At 37.2% G+C, this 22,780-nt stretch overlaps 1 protein-coding gene across 3 annotated transcripts in view; it reads right to left on the minus strand.

Moving 5' to 3' along the window:
* Positions 1–9,363, minus strand: part of usp43b (ubiquitin specific peptidase 43b) — a 97,813-nt gene extending 88,450 nt beyond the window's left edge. The window contains exons 1-2 of one of the 3 annotated variants that reach the window (XM_079610870.1): positions 8,432–9,363; positions 780–932 (exon numbers count right to left, since the gene is read on the minus strand). In XM_079610870.1, coding sequence (XP_079466996.1) covers positions 780–932; positions 8,432–9,028 — 750 coding nt within the window. In that variant the 5' untranslated portion in view covers positions 9,029–9,363. Of the gene's footprint in view, positions 1–523; positions 592–779; positions 933–1,048; positions 1,128–8,431 lie in introns of those variants that run through there. The other 2 variants (XM_079610871.1, XM_079610872.1) reach the window with 2 other exon arrangements.
* Between the last annotated feature and the right edge of the window lie 13,417 nt (positions 9,364–22,780).

The raw sequence follows: 22,780 nt of genomic DNA on the forward strand, positions 1-22,780 counted from the left end.
AATTGTTTCTAAATAAGACAGTGGCTTTATTTAAAGAAATAACTAGTATCAGTGCTATTCTTTTTTTAAACACTAATAGCGGAGATATGGTGCAGTGATAATGGCTATAATAATGTGAAAACTAATTTTGTAGTAAACTAATGCAGTTTAAGAATAATGTTATAAAAAACAAGTAGGCCAACATATTGCATGTTTCTTCTCGAGTGGCAATAATAGCGGAAGATTCTGCAACTTGCTGCCATGGTGATGTGGCTTCATTTGAGGTCCAAGATGAGTTGCACCATTGCACACATGTAGACCTTCAAAATGCAATGGGTTTCAAATCAATTTCAGTCCCCATGAATATCACCTTGTGAGAATCACAGCCACTTTGAAAAGCTATTCATCTTGGTAATGCCAAGGTTACTTACAAGAAGACCACTCTATCTCAATGCACGCTGTGGCGCTTGGCACAAATCTCCATATTTCATAAGCAGATGTGTTGTTTATGGGTGGCAGGGGTGTGTAGACAAGACTCTCTCACCTTGCCAAGTCGTGGTAATTGTGAAGGTAACAGCTGTTTGGCCATATGGGATTTTAGAAGAGCCATTGGTAACTCCTCCTAACTTATTGATCTGTAAAATAATTATCTACATATTGTAGATTTTTCAGGTGATGATTTGTGGTTTGAGGTATAATAATATAATGAGGGAAAAAATTTTTTTGAGATTGAACGTTGCATCATTTCATCTCTTTCATGCCGTTTCATGCCCTAGGCAGGTTCTGAGACACGCGCTTACCTTGCCAGTTGGTTTGCTTCTGTTATTTCCATTGGGTACGGTTGAAGATGAGTTGACGTCCTCATGGAGGCGGTCCAAAAGCCAGAGCAGGAATTCCAAAGCGTCATGCTGTGAATTCCCCCGGAATTGAGTACCATATTTAGATACGGTCATCTGGAGACAAGAAACAAGATAAAGGTCACACAAATACTAGTGTCAGATTGTCTATTAATATAGACATAACACAAAAAAGGTATTGAACATGATCCCTTTATTCAGTCGACACACACCATATATAAAATCCTGAGTTGTCTATTGAATGTGGAGAAAAACAAATCCTGGAGTTATTGAATAACAGCCGCAGTGGATCTGACTCAGAACAGGCAGTTGAGATGCAGTGGAGACCAGACGGAGGATGTCAATTGCATTCTGCTATACAGTGAATAATGTCTCTCACTTCAGATCATGACAACAACTGTGTAAATGAATAACTGAAGAATCGTCATCACATCTGTGATCACAAAAAAAATCTGATGAAATTTTGTGATTGCGCTTTTTTTTGCTTGTTTTGTTTGTTTGTTTGTTTTTTGCTTTACATTAAAGTTAAAGATTTCCATTTCAAATGAATTCTGATCTTTGAACTTTCTATTCATCAAAGAATTCTGAAAAAAAGAAAAGAAAATCAGTTTTAACAAATACGTCTAGGTTGAGTATGTAACCCTCGTTCCCTAGAAGGAAGTGCGTCGAAAGTGACCGACTGAATGGGAACCCTAAATAGCACTACAACTGTTTTCAACATTGATTATAATCAATGTGTGGAAGCTTTTTTCTGCCACAGAATAAAACATTTTAAAAGATAATTGCTACTTTTTATCTCGCAATTCTAAGGAATTGCGTGAAATAAAGTTGCAATTGCGTGTTATAAAGTCAGAATTGCAAGATATAAACTCACAATTTCGAGTTATAAAGTCCAATTCTGAGGAGACAAAGACTGACTCCTTTTTTCCGAATTTCGAGTTTATTTCACGTAATTCTGACTTTATAACTCGCAATTATGACTTTCTATCACGCAATTCTGAGATAAAAAGTCAGAATTGTGAGATAAAAAGTCGCAATTACCTTCTTTTTTTTTTTTTATTCTGTGGCTGACAAGCTTCCATAGAAATGTTTCTTGCGCATTAAATCTTCCCATTAGAATGATTTCTGAAGGATCATGTGACAATGAAGACTGGAGTAATGATGCTGAAAATTCAGTTTTGTCATCAAAGAAATAAATAACATTTTAAAAGAATATAATAGTAATAAAACAGTTTTTACTGTATTTTTGATTAAATAAATGCAACCTTGGTGAGCATAGAGACCTTCTTCAAAAAATGTGTAATGTAGTATATATATATATGTATATATATATATATATATATATATATATATAGTAAGGTACTATATTATACTGTATATGATGTCTCATAAACTACTTTTTTTTTTTGGTCAGTCTTTTATCTTTAAATGACAAAAAAAACAAAAACAAAAAAAAAACGTTTATGTGCGCTAGTCTAGTAAAAATTATCATTCCAAAGTAACTTGAAGGCAGCACAAGTCTTACTAGTCCACATAATATTCTCAATCCAGTTTAAAATAGTCTTGATTGTCAGGTGTATTTAGAATAATAATTTTAATGCTGAGTGACATAAAGATTAATTACAGCAGCATTAACCATACGAACTCAATCTAGCAGCTGGAAGCAAATTGCAGATAATAATATGAAGCCCTAGGCCTAAGGACTGAGATAACATAATAATCTTAACATTAGTCATATAGTGAGAAAGTGGGTCATGTGGTCAAAGAGTTTAAACCCATCTACTCTAGATGCCTTGTCCTCAAAGGAGTTATTCAGAGGAACAACAATTCATTCAAAGCGCCTTTTAATTAAAAGAATGTGACACAGAGAAATAGATATATTTATATATAAAGAAAGGTCAAAGGTCACAAGGCTTGTGTTGGGAGGATAAAATGTAGCCTAACAAATAGTGATTAGTCACTGTAGACTATTTAAATCCTGTTCCTGAGAAATTTCTATGGCGTATATGTGAAAGCTTTGAGAAATGTAGGCCTCCACTTATAGTGGTATTAAAAGATAGGATTCCTGTCAGTTTTATACTGTAGGAAAAGAAAGCTTTCTTTTCGTCAATGAGTGCTCAGCCTGAAGAGGTTTGACTTGCACTTGATTGAGTGTTTTGTGCGCAAAACTAGTATTAGTATGAAAGCAGATCCTTCAATGACAATGTGACCATGCATTTATTGGTGTCTTTTGGGGTTTTTGATCCTCTTGTGAATAAACACAACTGGTTTATAGATATTCACAGACTCTTTTGATTTTTCATCAACAACAAAAAAAAGTTCTGTACTGCATTTGGAGAAACATTTGAGTGTTTTTATATATTTCAAGACAAGAGATAAGTAAGGAAAAGTACCCAGAACCATCCATTAAATCGTCAAATATTTTTTAAATAGTATTGGACAGTTGAAACATCAAAGCTTTGATCTTCAAAAGCCCCTTTTCCTTAAAATCCTGAGAGTGAACCCAAATATAAGGATAAAATAATTGTGTACGATCTCATTAAATAATTTGTCAAAGCAATTTTATTTCCTGTGTTGATGCATTTCTAATTGAAACATGGGTTTCCATGAAAGCTTATTAAGACTGGATATGGTCTTTTTGAAGACATTGCGTGCACCATGAGTCATTTCTAACTGATGAGCATAACTAGGAAAACAAATTCAATTTAATATAGATATGTGACCTTTTAACATTTCATTCATTATCAGGACTTTAATTTCATTTTTTATTTGATTTCAGATGCAGCCGGATCATTTCCATAATGACCAACACAATCTAGCAAGAGCAGCACCAATTGGTGGGGATGGGACATCAATATATAAATATATTTTAAGTTTTGATCGAAATAGCGTCTGGTTTAAAACATGCTTTTTTGGGGGGGGGCGGTAAATAGCGGCGCAAATACCAGCAAATTGACGAGTGCAAACCTTTGTAAATCACCTTGGTGATTTATTTAAATACTCTCCTCCCATACATTTTGCGTCTGAAAGGGAAACTCCTACAAATGGATATGCAATAAGGTCAGCCGCAAAAATAACCCTGTCTATGCTAAGAATAAATTCTTTATTGTCCTTAAAAAAAGGACAACTTTTGTAGGACAACTCACTGACTGTTCTAGGAGCAACATTCAACACGCACAATATTGTACACATGAATAGACATATTGCACAAAAAATAGCACCTGCAACACAACAGTAAAAAAAAAAAAATGCAATGCTCTTATAGCTGAAAGTACAAAACTTTTCCCTAGGCGTGATTTTTGTTATGGGGTAGCTGTCTGTATCTACGGCCGGAGTGGGAAGACCAATTATAAATATTCACTCCGTGTCTTTAGTAAATCCTTTTTAACGCCAAAAGAGTGTTTGTGCTAGCGCAAACTGTTAGTAAATCTGGCCCATAGAGTAACACAGTCATTTTTATTCCCAATACTAACTTGAGCAGACTTGATGACTCAATGTAGACTCACATCAACTATTAACTCTGCTGCGCTCCGCTCTGAGTGGGATGGTTGGACACCAGTACAACATGACCTTGTGATCTGTGAAATACCAGCCTGTCATCCATCAACCACATACCATCTCTATCAACAGCCTTTTCCCCCCTTAAAAAACACATTGGTTTGAGTTCCAACTTGTCAAACGTACTGGTACTATTGGTTCCAGCCGGTACAAAAAAAGTCGACCAGCATTTCTGAAGCAAATATAGAATATAAATCTGATAGGTTGCATTATTCAACAGAACACGTATGTTTGGCAGTTGGTACGCTGCTTTCATACGCTCTTGCTCGTGTTTGTTTGAGCGCTCTCTGATCGCAACAATCATTAATCGGCTGTCAGTAAACCATAGGCGGAGTTTGGGGTGGCAATGATTATGTCTGATCTATGAATAATATTTTTATTCTTTATTTCAGACTTTTTTTTAGAGACTTAACCATAGACTCATTTTATTTGTCTTATTTTAGCATTTTAGTGTAGAATGAGTAAAGCTGCTTGTTGTTAGGATGACAACATTTTTTAATTAGGCTGCTCTTCCTCAGCAGTCCAACAGCACTCAATGTCAAAATGATCGAGACGGCCAATCAAATCAAAGAAGGCGGGTCTTACTGACACAACACAAAAACTTTATGGAAAGATGTAAGTATTAGACAACCGTTTTACGACGGAAATGTACAGCGACCGGCAGTAATAAACTAAGGGATGCAAACTACTCAACTTTTTTTTTTTAAATTTCACCGTTTTTAATTTTAAGTATGCGATCATGATTCATGTAATTCATAAATGAATGTGACGAGACAAGAAATGTTTGCGTTTTCGACATATGAATAAGAATTAATGTTTGCACATTTTAAAATAAAAACATTATTTGCAAGTAGTTTAAATTGATTATACGTCATAACTAGCCTAGAAATCTAGACGCACCCTAGCGGCAGCAAAATGTATTTTGCAGCCAGGGCAGTCTAGCAACTCTCCATAGACCTTCTAGCTGCAAAAACCTAAATTGGGTCAGGCCAATCACATCGTGTATAGAGTAGGCGGGGGCGGGCTTAATATATGACGACAGAGTTGCGACGGCAGCCACTTGAAAACAAAGAATGTCGGCTGCGGATGGAGAACAGCGGTCTTTCGAATCAGCTTTGGCCGCGGGAGGACCGGATCTTTGCCGCTCTGACTACGTCACCTTCTTCGTTGTTCTGGTTGGTTGTAGCGCTATCCTATTGCGTGCAGAGGGATTTTGAGAGACAACCGTTTATCCCACCCCTCGGATTAAGCCGCGTCTATGGAGAGTTGCCAGACTAAACATCTTGATGTAAGTCTGGCTAGCCAGGCTACGTCATAACTACAATTAGACCTAGAACCATTCTTACTCATTCATTCCCTTATATCCTTTCAGTATTTAATTCCTTTATTATTTTTTATAAAATAATAAATTCAGCCTATGTGGTGAACATGTCAAACTAGCGATCAAAGACTTCAGATTTTGGCAAATCATGGCAAATTAAACCCAGCTTTAGTCAGAATCTGCTTAAGTTTTTGTTTTGTTCAACATGAGCCGCACGCTTGCAAATCCTTTCATTATATCCAACAAAGTGTTAACAAGAGATTCATTATTAAGACAGGTTTGTTTTTAATTACATGAGTTTTCGCGAGAGTGCAGAATTCATTGAGCTTGCGCTTTAGAGATTTACAGCCTTAGTGATTAAAAAGGGCGGGCTATTGTCGTGCTTTCTGTTTATTACCCATTCACAATCAGAATACAAATTGAGTTTTTCATGCTGCTAAGTAGGCCTACTCTGCAAAGTTTCTGGGTTGACAACTGTAGACCTATTTAAATGCGTGATCGAATTAGAAGCTGCGATGATTGACAGTGCTAACCAACGGATAAGACAAAAACGGGACAACTTTTTAAATACGTAATTCAACAGTTTTTGCTCTGGTACCGAAACTGGTACCGGCTACCGCAACATTTTACTGGTATTGGATTAGGTACGGACTACTGAAACTTTGGTACCGTGACAACCCTAGTTTGAACTCACAAGATTTTGCTCTTCCAAAAATTGCACAAATTGAACCAGTCACTACTACTTGTAATGCTGTCACTGTATAATTCGGGTCCTTTTTAGTCTAATTAGAAAAAGATTGCACTTTACTGACGCCGATATTAGGCAAATGAAGGTAAGCGCAGTGGGAGCCTTAAATTATAGTGTAGAGCTCTTGATTGTTTATAGATGGATCCCAATTTCTTCAGTCAGGCACTCATTAACTCTCGAAGACGTCTGAGAAGCAGAGCGAGTTTATTTATGTCAAGATACTCTGGGCTCTGTCAACACAGGAAAAAGCAAATGACAGCCTCTGTAAAAAAGTTACATTTACCACATGCAACTCATTAGACTCTGAATCAGATGAGGCTGTTAATGTTGTCTTGTGGGCCAATATACAGTATTGTTTTAGATGTATCCATAAATGTGTTGGGGAAGACATTTAATCGTCTTCCCCCAAGATTACTTGAGTGATCTTGTAATTCTCCATTCGTCTAACAGTCAGCCCAGACTGAGGTCCTTCAACATAATACCGGTAATTGTGGACTTTTGATAGTAGGGTGTGAGAAATGGGCCTCTGTTTCTCATGGCTTCACTCCCACCTCTTCTCGATGACGCTTTTCCACAGAAATCTTTTCTGGATTTCTCACACCTGCTAGTTTCTTTAGCTACTCCTCCTACCTCAAGATAAATGGCTTGTTAAATGTGTTTTATTGTACATGTTATTCTAAAAGTCTTAAAGAGTTAGTTCATCATGTCACCTCTCTGTCATTTTTACTCACCCTCATGTCATTTCAAATCTGACATTCATGGAGATGAATTATTGATCATGAAGGTATTTAGCTAAATCTGAGCTACTCTTCCAGAAAATCACTGTAAATGTTTTACTTTTGTGTACGTGTGTGTACTATTCCTTTAAGGTTTCTTTTTTCAAAAGTTAGTGCAGGTCAAATCAGGGACACAGCAACTAGAAATTCCAAGGTTGCGGAGTGATTTTGTTAGCAATATTACTAAAGATGACAAAGGCTGGACTTATTAGGCAACATAACTGTCATCGTGAAGAAATGTGTACTTCTACCATAAACCATTAGCTTTCTGCCATCTGCCCTCTCTGTCTTTAAGACTGTAGTGGCAAGTTCTTTTGTCTACATTTCTTAAGCAAATGTATTACTCTAGTAGTAGATTTCTAAGAAAGCAGTGTTACATAAGACTTGCGTTCCAGATTGTACTCGTCTTTGTGGACAGTGCGGTGTGGTGATGGCTTATCTGAGAGTGCACTCTAGTTTTTACATTTACTCTCTGGTGGTGATAATGCTTGCTATCTGTGGGAAGTTTCTCGTGATCTATTTTTTGCTTAGAAGAGATCATCCTGTGGGAAAGCATTTGCTAGCATACTGAACAAAACGGTCACATCAGAGAAAGCTTCATCAGCTGATTTGTAGTTATATATGGGAAGCTGAAACGCGTCCAAAAGATTTTAAGTTAAATAGATAGGCTATATTAATGTAAAAGGGAATGTATATAATTCAGGTGCCGACCGTCACCATTTCCAAGATTTTCACTATTTTAATGACTCACGCATTTTAATAGGCCCATCTGGTGTGACATTGATTTTTAAAAGTACATATTCTCGATAAACACTGTATCTGGTCAAAAAAAAACAGCATGCATTTTCTAAAAACATAAAAACAGCATGCATAGCCTTAATGATGTAGCCTATGATTTGCATGATCTTTGGAGACATTAAAAAGGTTCTTCTGAAGTGGGCTATCAGGCTGTACTGTAAAACCTTTAGATTTTTAATTGGAACTCAGAAGTTCCTGGAAGAACTTTAAGGAGACTTATTGTTTTCTCCAGTTCTGCAAAGCGCATTTGAGCAGCTATAGTCTATATTGAAGTTCCTTCCTTGAATACAATTATTTGACGAACCTGATGCCTGTATAGGTGGATCAAAGTATCAGATAAGTGAAAAAAACAAAACAAAAACAAAAACAGTAAACTTGAATGAGTTGAGTCTACCTTAAACTCAGCCGAGAGTTGAGGTGTGTATTGAAAAGTCCAAAGCGCTCGGACCAAAGACGCGAGCCGTTCCGTAACTTCTCCTCTCTCGTGCTGACCGTTCTCATCCATGATAAATCCGTTCATTCCCCTGTCACACAGATCCCGTTTATATCGCTCCAACCCCAGATATTCTGTGAGCATGTCCGTGTTGCTCAAGCACTGCACGACGGCGTTCATGAAGCAGGTGTTACCGTGGTTCTTCAGACCCAACGCGCCTGGCGTTTTGTCCCCGTCCCCGTACAGCGAAAACAGTCGCTCTTTCACGGAGGAACGGCAGGGAAGCGAGGCACTTTTCCTCACTTGGCTACCGCTGTCCTCTTTTTTCACATGTCCCGAGTTACCAGCGCAAGGTGCGCTTTCTCCAAACCCACCATCATCATCCTCAGCATCGGACCGCTCGGTTGTTTCCCCACCGCTAGCCAAGCTTCCCAAACTTTTCAAGATCCTACTCACCAAACTTTCCACAGATTTAAACGATTTCCTCCGGAACAGTTTCCCTGTACGTTTAGTAGACTTCCCCGAATCTTTTTTCGCGTTCTTGTTGCGTTTATCCATGCTTCTTGTTTATTTCCCTCCGTGTTATTAAAACGTTCAAGCACATAGAGTGTTGTTATCCTCGCCTGATGCTACGTCGATACACAGCATTGTGGACAGCAGTCGTTTCACGCGCACATCAACGCTGAGATTTTTTCTTACGCTCGCTGTGAAGGAATGATTGACAGGTAGAGCGGTCAGTAGGGCGACGTCACACTGCCAGACGGTTAGGAGCGAATGAATGATTGACAGCTCTCAATAGTGGTCAGCACGAGCGCTCCTGGAACTTCATACTGTGGCGGGGAAGCTGCCTTCCAGTGCGAGCGAAGATTGACATGTGGAGCTGTCAGTACGGCAAGCCTAGTGACCAGTGTGCGAAGTATTAAATGACTTTCAAAGGGTCGACTATTTGAAAAGAATGTTAAGGTGCTTCTATTTTATTAAATGCTGACGGTCACTGTCAATAGAGGGAATTTGGTCATTCTAAATACCATAGGCACACATCAAACCTCCAATAAATCATATTTTCCCACGGTCCACCTCAGGCATTGTCATAAAAATGGTAGCCAGTTAGGCTATTGGTAACCTTTTCTTGTGGTAATGATAAACTTTTCTTGTGTTAAGTTTTTTTTCTCTCTTCTTCTTCTCAGATTTAAACACTGTGGTGTATTTGGATAATGTGTATTTTATTTCCATGTGTTGCATTGCATTCATTGGCTCCCATAGTAGGAGCTTGTATTTTAGTCATGTGATACCTGTGATGTGATGTATGTAGCCTATGTTTGAACCTTGTAGTAGGCTATCAGTAAAGTGTGCCTGGTGGCATTTGTTGGTTGTTTGCTTAGTTAATACAACAAACACCTTTTATTCTCAACCCTGTAATGGACTAAATGTAATTGGTTTAAAAGTGGTTTCACACAAAACTTTTTACAGTATAACAAATGTAAATATTTATGATAATTTTCACATTTCTATGGGACTGAAGTTAAAAGTAGACAAATTGTGTGTCTGTGGTCTCTTAAAAAAAAAAGTGTTTACCTAAAACCACAATTTTATCGTTTTAGTCCTTAGGTGGTAATCAGCAATAAATGTCTTCATTTTTAATCGTCTTCCCGATTTGTTTATTTTTCCAAAATATGAATGTGGCAAGGTTGAGAATAGTGTGATGGGGTTGAAGACTGTAACAGGTGGGGCCAATTGCCTTAATTTTTTTTATTTGGTCTCCCTCTCATATTGTGCCCTTCTTTCGGTCAACATATCAGCATTTCTGCTGCTGATGTGGCTGCCATTTCTGACATGCATGTCAATGTTTAAGTGGACACATTACATCAAATAGTATTTACAACAAAATTATGAGTTGTCATGATTTTGGTAAGTATATATTTACTATTTTATTATTAAAATTCTTCATAAATGAAGAGAAAAACACAAGTTTTCAACCCTGAAACAATGATAAATACTGATTGCTGAGTGTGATAGGGTTGAGTTTTTATTGTTCAAAATGGCCACTGCTCCTCATGTAGTGCAGGATACCATTTGGCAGCACTGAAATAAGTACATTGTGTATATACTTGAAAAATCATTTTCCACCTTAATTTTATGTGATGTGGTTGAGTTGTTTAGCTTGACAGTACCTTCCCTGACTATAATAAGCCTTATGAATAATATGAATAAAACGTATGATACTTCTGCACCGGTGACCTGAATGATGTAATTTCTAGTAAATTATGTCACAAATGGGAAGAGTCTAAATTATTATAAGCGGAGAATGCATGGTTGGCATGACAAGGCTGAGTTCAGACTGAGGGACATTAATTAAATAGGCTATCTTGCTTTTTTTGTTATATCTTCACAAGAAAGACACACAAATAAATACTTATTGTCAGCAATGTAATTTTTATGTGGTCCAGTGACCAGCCATTGACCTGATATTATGAATAGACTGCAAAGATAAAAAATTATGAAGAAACAAAACTCAGGATGTTGTGCTTTGTTAAAGTTTTTATCAGTCGCTGTGGTACATTTCTTGAATCATCCTTTTGCAAACCAATAAGTGCATTTCTCAAAACAATTCGTTAAAACAGCTGCACACAATGGATTACTGCAAAAGCATGTAACTTGCTCAAAATCCTTAGTTCATCTCTCAAAGGTAAGTATTTGTGTAGATGAACATATCAGTGCCATCACAATATAACAAGATAGTTATCTGTCAGGGTTCTGCCCTGGCAGCCTTGTCAATATAGAGACATCATGTCATATTTGTGTTGTGTGTCAGCACTAGTCATTGTTTGCCATGTGCTCTTCTTGTTCCGCCTTTTTGTTTCCCGTTATTACGCCCCCATGTCCTCTTCTTGATTGTTTTCACCTGATCCTCATGTGCTGTCCCCTTTATATTGTGCCTTTTTCCCCTCGTGTCCCTGTGTAACCGGTGGCTCGCGACACCAGTTATAAAAGCACTGCTTTTGAAGCGTCGTGGAGACAGACACGGGACAACAGGTGGCTGTTTTACATGTGCTTTCATCTCCACATTTATAGGCCAAAGTAAAAAATATACTATAACTTAAATATAGTAAAATTATAAATAAAAATAACCACACAGATAAGTGAAATAACATAATAGTAGGCCTAGGTATGGCTGACGCGAAACTGACGTTCCGCAGTCCCGAACATGTCCCGAAGCGCAGATGTTTCGAAACACTGATCCGAAGCGTGATTCAAAACACCCGTGTCACGTGACTACGGCTAAATGAAGCTTCGGAGTGTTTCACAAGTGTTTCGACAGGTGGCTGGTCTGTCGAATCAGCGTTTGATTGACAGGGTCGGGAACAGACCAAACAATCGCACATCTGTATAAAAGTGAAGTCAAAGCATCTTGACCTCGTGGGTTTTTGTGAGAGGAGTTCGATTTTGAGATAGCGGATTTTTGGTGATATAGTGCAATTTGTTTAGTTATATTTAGGCTTACATTTAAATTTACACATTGACTGATAGGCTATATTGACCGACAGAGTAGGCCTATACATATAGTGACACATAGATAGATAGATAGATAGATAGATAGATAGATAGATAGATAGATAGATAGATAGATAGATAGATAGATAGATAGATAGATAGATAGATAAAAATAACATTATGCACAGTGAAGAGCCTACAGGTTACAAGCTTCACATATTAGAAAAATAAATTAATTAATGGCTCGTTGTCAAGGTTGTTTGAGATCAACACCTGCAAGTGACCACTAGGGGTCCCCGTTGAGACGGGTGTCGGATTGTTTCGAAGCCTCGACACAATATGGCACATTTGCTTCAACTGTTTCATTGTTTCACGAAGCCTCGATCTGCCCACCACTACATAAATTGCAGTGAAGATATAGACATAAAAGCAACAATTAAAATAAAGCTTAATTAAGATTAACAGGAGCCAAAAATAACTCACCTCTTCAGTGCATTAACAATGCCAAGAGGAAGAGGAGGAGACAAAACAGGAAATTGTGTAGGCTCATGATGACATCACAGCAATTAAAGGGGAAATACGCTCATTCTTCAGGCAAGTATATCAAGCATATGACAATAAACCATTTTGTGTTAATTAATAAACTGGCCTATACGTTTTAACAGTACGCTTTCTGTACCTGTTACATTTGCTGGTTCGTTGTGTTCATTGTGTGTTCAAGTGTAGTAGGTTGAAAAATGTATGTATCCTACATGTTAAAATAAAAGAGGGGAAAAAGGACACCCCTTTAACATTTTCATAAATGTGTGTGCCTTCAAAATTTGTTTATTGATGGTTAAATTGTTACCTTTTTTGTCGTGGGTAAAGAAAATGTTGCTGTTATTATTGTCTCCTGTAGAGGGCGTTTAGCGCTGTTGAATTAAGGTACTACACCGGGTGCTTTGAGAGTTGATTAATCTTTGCCGGGAACTTGCAGCCAGTAGGCCTACTCCTGTCTCACAGAGCCGGAAAAAGTGATTCGTTCAATTTACCCATTCAGGCTTCTCAGCCCGAATTCTCTGCGGTTCTCACAGATATTGTCAGGTGTCCTTGTTTGCTTATTTCCTTTTTTGTTAAATTCTAACACATCTTTAGGCTATTTTTATTCTATTTCTCTCAAGCCTTGTTTTTTGTTTTTTTTGTTTTTTTTTGGTTTCTCTTGATTTTAAATTAGTTTTGCTTAGTAATCTTTGCTTTTACTAATCTCTCTGCAAGGTTGCAGACTTGTTTTTTTGTTTGTTTTTTTTGTAAGTTCCAGTTGCCTATTAGGCCTACTTATTCCTAGAAATAATTTATTTTATTTACTTTATTGTCCCCTTTGCTAGCGCCAGTTATTATTTAGTCTATTTTGTGTTATCTAGTCGTCCGTTTTTTGTTTCCGTTAACTCTTGTTGTCTTGTCTTGTTGTGTGTTTGTCTTGGTTCCTGAATCCTGTTCTACCCTGGTCATCGACTCTCCTGTCCTGGCAAGCCACTCTACTGCCCAGTGCTGGTTACATCTCACCTATGTCAAGTCGAGTCACATTACTCAAGCCACTCTAGTGCCCAAATTAATGCTGGTTACAACTCACCAGTGTCAAGTCAAGTCACAATTATTTAAAAGTCGAGTCACATTTATTCATAGCGCTTTTTACAATACAGATTGTTTCAAAGCAGCTTTACAAAGATAACAGGAAAATAATGCAACAAAGTTTGTTTCCAGAAGAAAATACCATCACAGTCCAGCTAATGTAAATTCAGTGCTGTTTACTTTTTGTTGTAAAAAAGTTCTTAATTTAGTTCATTTATTTAGCCGCTCTAAACAGTGATGTCATTGTTCAGCTCAGTTCAATAATGGTGTCAATGCAGGAAGATCAATATTATTGTTAAATGTTACATTTAATGTCCCCAACTAAGCGAGCCAATAGCCAATGGCAACAAATGTGGGGAAAAAAGTTGCAAATGCGACAGTGGCAAGGAACCAAATCTCCATCAGGAGCAGAATGGAGAAGTGCCAATCCTCTGGTTCCCTGGTTTCCACCATTGCCATAGAGCCTGGAGTTGTCTCATCCCTGACCAGCCTGTTCTCCGGCCCTATTGTTTGGACTGTTTTCCTGCCTGTGTTTTGTCTTTGTTAATAAATATCACTCCCCGCTCATTCTGCGCCTGGGTCCTCCCTTCTCTGAATCCTGACATTATTTGTATAGCATATATACATTTCAACAGTACAAATGTACACATTACTCAATGTGGGATATTGATTGCAAGAGACTGGACAGGATTCACATTACACATTTACTGTTGGTCTGTCAACAAATTACAGTAAATGTTAAAGGATAATTCCGGTATTTAACACCTTGAGTCTATATTGTAGTTTGTTTTGGATGAACAAGAGTGGTGGACAACATTTTTTTGACAATGGTTCCTCTCTCGAGTTTTTGACTATAAAAGAATTGGCCATGGACTCATTTAACATTGGAGTCAATGGTCATGTCCGAAAATGTCATTAAAGGGGTGGTAAAGTATGATTTCACTTTTCCAACTTTAGTTAGTGTGTAATGTTGCTGTTTGAGCATAAACAACATCTGCAAAGTTACAACGCTCAAAGTTCAAAGCAAAGGGAGATATTTGCTTTTAAAGAAATCGTTTTTTTAAGGACTACAACAAACGGCTGGTAGGGACTACACGACATTCCTCCGGGTTTAGTGACATCAGCAAGTCTAAAATGTACATAAACCCCGCCCCCGGGAACACGCAGTTGAGGGAACAAGTCAAATATTTGTATTTGTAATATTTGTATAGTATTTTGTCACAGAAGTGAGTCAGCTCAAACTTTAGCATCCATCTTTTCACATGCAATCGAAAGTCACTCTGTGTGCATCTCACAACAGTTCCTATACGAGCGATTTATAGATTACCATGACAGAATATGCTAATTGAAGATAGTTAACTCCACATCAGCAACATAAATTCATCAACTAATCTTTCAGAGACGTCCTGTTGCATTCTACATGTTGTCTCTCCATCTTTGTCTGACTCCGTTTTGACATTAAAGACAGAACAGTTTCTGTCATTTTAGTGTGTCTGCATGAGGTAATAGCATAGACTGTAAAAAATAGGGTAATAGCAGCTGCTAACACACACATGAGCTCTTGAAACCCCGCCCTCTGCAGCAGCTCATTTGCATTTAAAGGGCCAGACACAAAACGGTGCGTTTTTGCAAATCCTCAAAAAGTGACAACTTTAACATGCTATATAAAAATATCTGTGGGGTATTTTGTGCTAAAACTTCACATACACACTTCTGGGGACATCAGAAATTTATTTTACATCTTGTGAAAATGGCATTTTACCACCCCTTTAAAACAACCTTTAACATCAGTTTTCAAAACTGTGCAACTCACCGAGTGGTTAGTGATGTTAGTTGATGTTCCAGAAACAAAAAGTGTTGCGAAATACAGTTTCTGTCGTGTTTTATTCGTCATTTTGTAAAATCCCATTGAATTCTGTTGAAGGACTGAGTGCTCGTTAATATAAATGCGCTACCGGGAACGGAAAGGGGGCTGTTTACATTTGGTCGATGTAGTCTTTTTGCTCACTTCCGTTTCTCATAAGGCTAGCGAGCAGAGCGACTGTGCTCCGGGAGAGTAAGCGAAATAAACAAACAAAACCTTCATTAATTGTTACTTGTAACATGGATTATGAAAAGTGGATTATGGAGGACCCGCTCGATTTTGAGTGTCCCCCGAGACATAAACATCGGTTATCGCCATCAAGTGGTCGGGAGTGTGCTAACGCTTCATATTCAAATATTGACCGGAAGTTACACGGTTGTGAAGTGTCTGAAAAAATAGTTCCACTATAGCAAAATAAACGGATTGGAATCATATATTGCGACGATATATTGTTTATAATCATCAATGAACACCACTACCACTCGGTGAGTTTAACAATTTTGTAAACGAACATTATTGGCTGTTTTAATGACATTTTCGGACATGCCCATTGACTCCAATGTTAAATGGGTCCATGGCCAATTCTATTATAGTCAAAAACTCGAGAGAGGAACCATTGTCAAAAAAATGTTGTCCACCACTCTTGTTCATCCAAAACAAACTACAATATAGACTCAAGGTGTTAAATACCGGAATTATCCTTTAATAAAGAAAAAGAGAATACACATACTGTATACAGTTTGTGAGTTATGTCTCTATAAAGTATACAGTGTTACAGTATAGTGAACATTGTCTGATTACATACTTGTTGTGTCTAAACGTTTGAATGATTGAGAACACGGTTGTTCTCCCAGCATTCAGCTGTACCTTTACGACCCGCCTCGGCCAAAAGGTCATGACTGAAAACATGGTCCACAACAGTGGCCCTTATTTAATCAGAAATATACAATCTTGGCCCCTTACCTCTTCCTCTGTTTTACCTCCGTACCCCTTCACCACACATCTTTACTCCTATTCTTCTTCCCGGCTGCTGACCATGTTTGTTTCCTTGTTGTTCTTTCATTGACAGAATCTGTAGCCGTTTTTATGCTCTGTCTTTCCAAATTACTGTATGTACCTCTGAACTCTTTTAGAGAACTGGTTGACCATTGGTTGATAGGCCTGTACATGTGTAAAATTCAAAATTCACCTATGCAATTTATCATATCAGGACATATTAACAACAACAAAAAAGTCTAATAGAAATGTGTAGAAAATATGCTTGACAGTTTGACAACTAGCTCAACCATTCTCAAACATATATTGATCATCATGACATTAGCAATTGATAATGTAGGAAACATTGCATGTGATGATAGCATTTGCAATTCGTTCAAAACTATGAGAAATTGCTTTTATGATGTGCACAAGTGACCAAATGATGTGAAGGTTGTACAAGTAGTTTTGAGAATTTCAGTTGTGATCCGAGAAATGCACCAACGCGACTGAGAAAAAACTGTAATATTAATATACTGCTCTCCTCTCACACTGAATTGGTGTGAATGTTGTTATCACCTCTGACTATTTAATTTCACTCCATCACTCCCGTGGTGTTTGCACTGTGTCCCTGTTGCCATATGTCTGTTACTGGACTTCGAGTAACCCCACACCTTCGCTGGTTTATCATCACCTCTTGTGGACAGAGAACAGACGCTCGGTCGAGTGAAATCCACATCAAACTGTTCCCCGGTTATCTCTTGACGGCCACGGTGAGGGAATTTGTCTCAAACCCGGACCACCTACAGTTTTCCATTTCTACTGCATTCAAACTGCCAAAGCGCTGAGGTGGTTTTAAACTCATTCTGTCCTCTTTACATCTGAACAATCAGAGGAGATGAATGTCTAGGATAATGGCCAAAATGGTCTTATTTTTAGATTTCCGGTTCTTTGTACCTTTTTTTTTCTTCTACTGAGATCTTATATGCAAATGACTTCAAAGTACAGAACATGCAGAGCTTAAAGACTTGTGTAAATGTCTCTAGGTTGGCAGCTGTCGCTTTCAGTGTGGCAGCCCTTACAAAAGAGCAGATTCGCAGTTATTTTTATATTCGGAGGTACATTTACTTCCTTTCTTTTTTTAGTTGTTTCTGTGTGATCAAAGACACAGCACAATGCAGAAACGCATGACATAAGCTCTAGTTGGACTGTATAAACAGTTTGCATGTGGACTGGAAAAAGAGAAGAGAAGCTATAAGTCTGGTTTTAATTTATCTAGAGGTAATTCAGTCTAGTCTGGGTTGCCAAGCCGCAGCATCATTCTCTAAGGTTTTTCATTAAGTCTTCATTTTGAACCTTACCATGCATTTTTGGGATCAATAATCAACATGATGATGGGGTCTGTTGTCTCTAAAAACAGTCATTATCTCTATAATGATCATATAACACAGCCTTTTGGTCCCTATACTTTGCTAGCAAGCTGCGTAGACCAAATAGATTTACACCAAGGTATAAAATACTGATAATAAAAAAGAGCTTTACTTTGGACTAGAAGGAATATCTGTTGGAAAAGGAATTGTCCCTTTACACTCTTACATTTACATTGAATCATTTGGCAGAAGCTTTTATCCAAAGCGAATGAGGAGAGAAATAGAAGCAGTTAAACTAGCAATAGGACAATGTAAGTGCTGTGACCCTTCCCAGTTTAGTCTAAGCAGTATATTTAAAAAAGAAGAGAAAAGAAAGTAAAAATAAAGGTTATTTAATAATGGTTCTTATGATTCCACGAAGAACCTTTAACCTCCATAGAACCTTTCAAATGCACTAAATATTGTTTATTGTGAAAATGGTTATTTTAAGAAATGTTGACTGAAGGGTTCTTTGGGGGAAACAAAAATGGTGGCATCGCTTTTGTAACCGTGTATGTGTGTTAAAAAATAGGCATGTTCTTTCTTTTACAGAAACTGCTCATGTTTTTATTTTCATTTACAGAGAGAAATTCAATCTGAATCCTACTATGAAAGTGAACGACAATAACCCATGACACAAGTGAAAAAGAGCTAAAAAAAACATGTTGTTTTATAATATCTATTTTATAAATATTATATAAAAATCCACATTATTATTTTTTTTGCAAGATTACAGGTTAATGCTTGGATTCAAAAAACAAAAAAAACAAACATTTTTCATAAATGATATTTCTGATACAAGCTCCAGCACAGCTTGATCTTAGTTTGACGTTGCTGCAGACCAATGCTTTGGTCTCTGTTATGGTCTTGGATTCATTGGTTCTGATGCCTGCCGACCGACCCATAATGTGAATGTTTAATGTCAGTATCAGCATATTTCACTGCATGGTGAAGACTTTAATCTAATCCTTTTTCCAGGCTGACAGATCTGAGCGCTTATCCCACCACATAGATTGTCATGACATCCATATCACCAATTTTAGATTAGGCTACAGATATCGCTGTCATTGAACCTTTTGCAGATTATGAAATGACTATTGCTCTCAAATGCTGCTAAATTCCGTGTTAAATTCCTGACCGAGCACGTCCTGCGATCAGACTCTGGCTAAAACTCCACGTAAACTGTCTAGGACTATGTTTGACTAAACCATGATAAGTGCTTCAGAAACCAGTTTGAATACAGTCATTATTTGTGCAGCCCGAATTGGTACCGATATCACTATCAAAATCGCTTACAGAAGCCTTCATTTAATCTAAATGGATCTAAAGACAGTGATGAGTGAGGCGCGCTTGAGTATTGGTTAGCCTGGGGCGCCATCTAGTGGTAAACAAGACAAATACATTGCTAATCGTTTTTATCGAATGCTCTGTTGAGGGTAACACTAATGGAGTACACCTGAAGAACAAGAAAACATGGCATTCATCTCTCTTCCCTTGATGGCCCTCGTAAAAAATAAATCTGAATGCATAATGTCCTTTCAGGTCGTCAGTGGTCCTTCCTCGCAGTGAAAATGGCTTGAAATGAGTAATTTAGCTGAAAGAAGAACATTGCAGAATGAATTTATATGGTTAGATATAGAAAATCCTATCATCATTTACTCACCCTCATGTCGTTCCAAACCTGTAAGACTTTCGTTCATCTTCAAAACACAAATGTTTTTGATGAAATCTGAGAGATTTCCGTCCCTCCATTGACAACTACCAATTTGATGCGTCAACATTTTCATAAAGAGAGTGTAAAACTAATCCATATGAATTGAGGAGTTTAGTCCACATTTTCTGAAGAGACACAATCGCTTTATATCATGAACAGACTGAATTTAGGCTTTTACTCACATATAAACATTGACCATGCTTGGCAGAAAGCTCTCAATTTTGAACAAAAAGATCTTCATTTGTGTTGAAAAGATAAATGAAAGTCTCACGGGTGGAGAAAGTAACATGAGGGAGAGTCATTGATGGCAGAATGTTCATTTTAGAGTGAACTAACCTTTTACATTTAGTGTAATGCATTTTTGTTTACCAGTGTTGTTATTGTTAAATAAAACTACAATTATTAAAAATCATTTGTGAATTTAAATGAAGCAAAAATAAAATATAAACATTAGATGAAAATGCTCAACTTAAACTTAGTTAGGCAACATTTACATTTTTAAGATCTAAAATTGTTAAAGCTGAAATATAAATATTATATAATATTCTTATATATTTTTAACTATTTAAAATGACAAAAGCACACCTAAATTACTCAAATTTAAACTAAGAAATGATAACTGAAAATATGAAAACAAAAGCTTGTGAAAAAATACTAAAACCAGGAACAAAGCAATCCATGCAACTAATTTTTTTATTGAATCTTATACTATATCTCTTTTTTATCACTTTATGTGCCATTTAATAAGTTTGAAATAGCTGTATACTTCTACAAAGTGTTGAAAAGAAATTGCAAAGCTAATAGTTTATCTACATTTTGGAGTAGAAAAGTAATGATAGCAAGTCATTTTTAAATAACAGTTTAGTAGCTAAACTTTTTTTATTATTTTTTTATTAAGTAGCGGTGAAGAGTTGACAAAGTTGGATCAGCTTAACTGTTGCAAGCCACTTTTGCCATGTACCTTATAGTGTTTACTTTCTCAAAATGACCAGCTTAGTTAATATATTTATGTACAGTGGTTAATAGTTTAGCTATTTATTGAATTCCTTACACTGCTTCTAAAGAAATTCAAATGAAAGAAATTCTAATCTGATTTGAAATGAGTATTTCTGTTGTAATGTTTTTAAATAGTTATGTTTAGAATAATTCAGAATACACAGTCTAAGAAGCGTGTTTTAGAGGAGTCGACTGTATATATGCAATGGGCAGTTATGCATAATGTGCATTGACCATTTGCCCTCTGACACCTCTGTCCAGTTTAATGTTCATATTGCTCAGAAATGGGCAATTTAAGGGTCAAACCGGGGTCATATCCGGCACGGACCACCCATCCGTATGCACAAAATCCATTCAAGAAAACATGTGGTTGAAAGAAGACCCCAATATGCATGTGTGATAGATGACCATAAAAAAGAGTCACAAAACAGACTCAAACAAAGCAAGCGCTTTGCTGTCCTGTTGAAAGAAGGATTTTTTTGTTGCTGACCTTTTCCAGCGTAGGAATCAGTTTAACAGTAAATGGCTCTTGGACACAAAGAATCACTTTCAGCCGAGAGAGAACCTTATGTTTCAAGATTCCCCTGTGAGTGGGAGAGCAAAGGACGAGCCAGACTATTAGGCTTCAAACAGATCTCTGTTCAACTGTGTCTTACTCATAACTGGAACGCTCTGACCCCAATAAATCATGTGGAAATATTTGTTCTTCTCTGTAAATTTCAAAAAGGCTTGATTTAAAGGTGTAGATCACAGTCGATTCATATGTAAAAGGAGATTATTTTGATCAAATTGGAACACCAACCAAAGATATAATTTTGCAGTGATCCAAATGAGTTGCAAATTGCATTTTCACCAAAAGAGGGCACTATTCTGAAAGAAATCGATTACTTTAGGATTACTTTGGGATCATTTAGATAGGCTACTACAGTGTAGTGTTTATACATATGTTTTGTAGGTTTTTAGATTTAGTTTTAATTAGTTTTAGCATGTTGGTTTTGCTTTTGCCATTTTTATATTTCTACATGGCTTTATTTTCTATTTTTAATAATTCAACTTATATTTAGCAATGCCAGGGCAACATTTCTAATCTATATTGTTTTTTAGTTTTTAAGCTTTATCTAAAATGTAGCCTTGGTTTTATTATATTTCAGCTTTATTTCAATTAAATAATTTGTAATAGCTTTAGTTAACAAAACCAACCCTGGTCAATCGTATCATATCAGATTTGGCAGTTGTAGGGGTGGTTGATTATGATTTCACTTTTCTAACTTTAGTTGGTGTGTAATGTTGCTGTTTGAGCATAAACAACATCATCTGCAAAGTTACACCGCTCAAAATTCAATGGAAAGGGAGATATTTTCTGTTAAAGAAATTGTTTTTTAAAGTCGGCATGAAATCAAAATTGACGCTATTTACTTTGTTAGCGGATATTACTAATCTTGTGGTGAACAATTAATCCGTGCAAGTTAATACACGGAAAAAAATTGTTTGCCAAAGTTATCTTTAATCAAAGTCTGAAAAGTTACTTCCGGGTCTGGAATGGTTCTTTTTCTGATGACATAGGCTTGACGACTTGGGTTGGTTAAACGCTTAACCACTCCCTCAAACCGTTACTCTGCTATGGGCGAGAGATGGAGAGGAGGAGCGCTGAAGTAAAACCCTGGGTGCTTCTCAATATCCCTCCTCGTCTCCTCGCTCCTCCGTCCTCCATCCTATGACCCGGAAACCGATCGAGCTCAGCCATCTTGAAGGACATCTCAATTCTCTAATTGCACCGTGAGGAGGCGAGGATCGAGGAGTGAGCAGGCTTCCAGAGGAGCTATGAGCGAGGATACACAAGTGTATCCTATGCGGAAGTGTTTTATTGACTTAACATGACGCAAGTGTAAATTCTCCTCCCCCTTCACATCGGTCACAATAATTTTATAGCTATATAATTTTATTGCAGTTTATATAAACCACACGTCACATATTTCAACAGGGTATCTTGCTTTATTATTATTTATTATGAATTTCTTAAATAACCAAACTTGAACAACATAAGGGCTGATCTTTTGAACGCTGCTGATGACGCTGTAAAGTGACGCTCGAGTGATCAAGTATTCCAATGTAGAAAAAAGCTTTCACTCGATTCCTCTGTCCTCATTTCCTTTCCTTGCAGCCTTCCCCCGCATCCTCCAGGGGGTGGAGCTGAGACGCGAGGAAAGGAAGCAAGGAAAGGAAACGAGGATGCACAAATAAGAATTGAGAAG

The sequence above is a fragment of the Phoxinus phoxinus genome (genome assembly GCF_949152265.1).
Source record: "Phoxinus phoxinus genome assembly, chromosome: 1".
Classification (NCBI taxonomy): domain Eukaryota; kingdom Metazoa; phylum Chordata; class Actinopteri; order Cypriniformes; family Leuciscidae; genus Phoxinus; species Phoxinus phoxinus.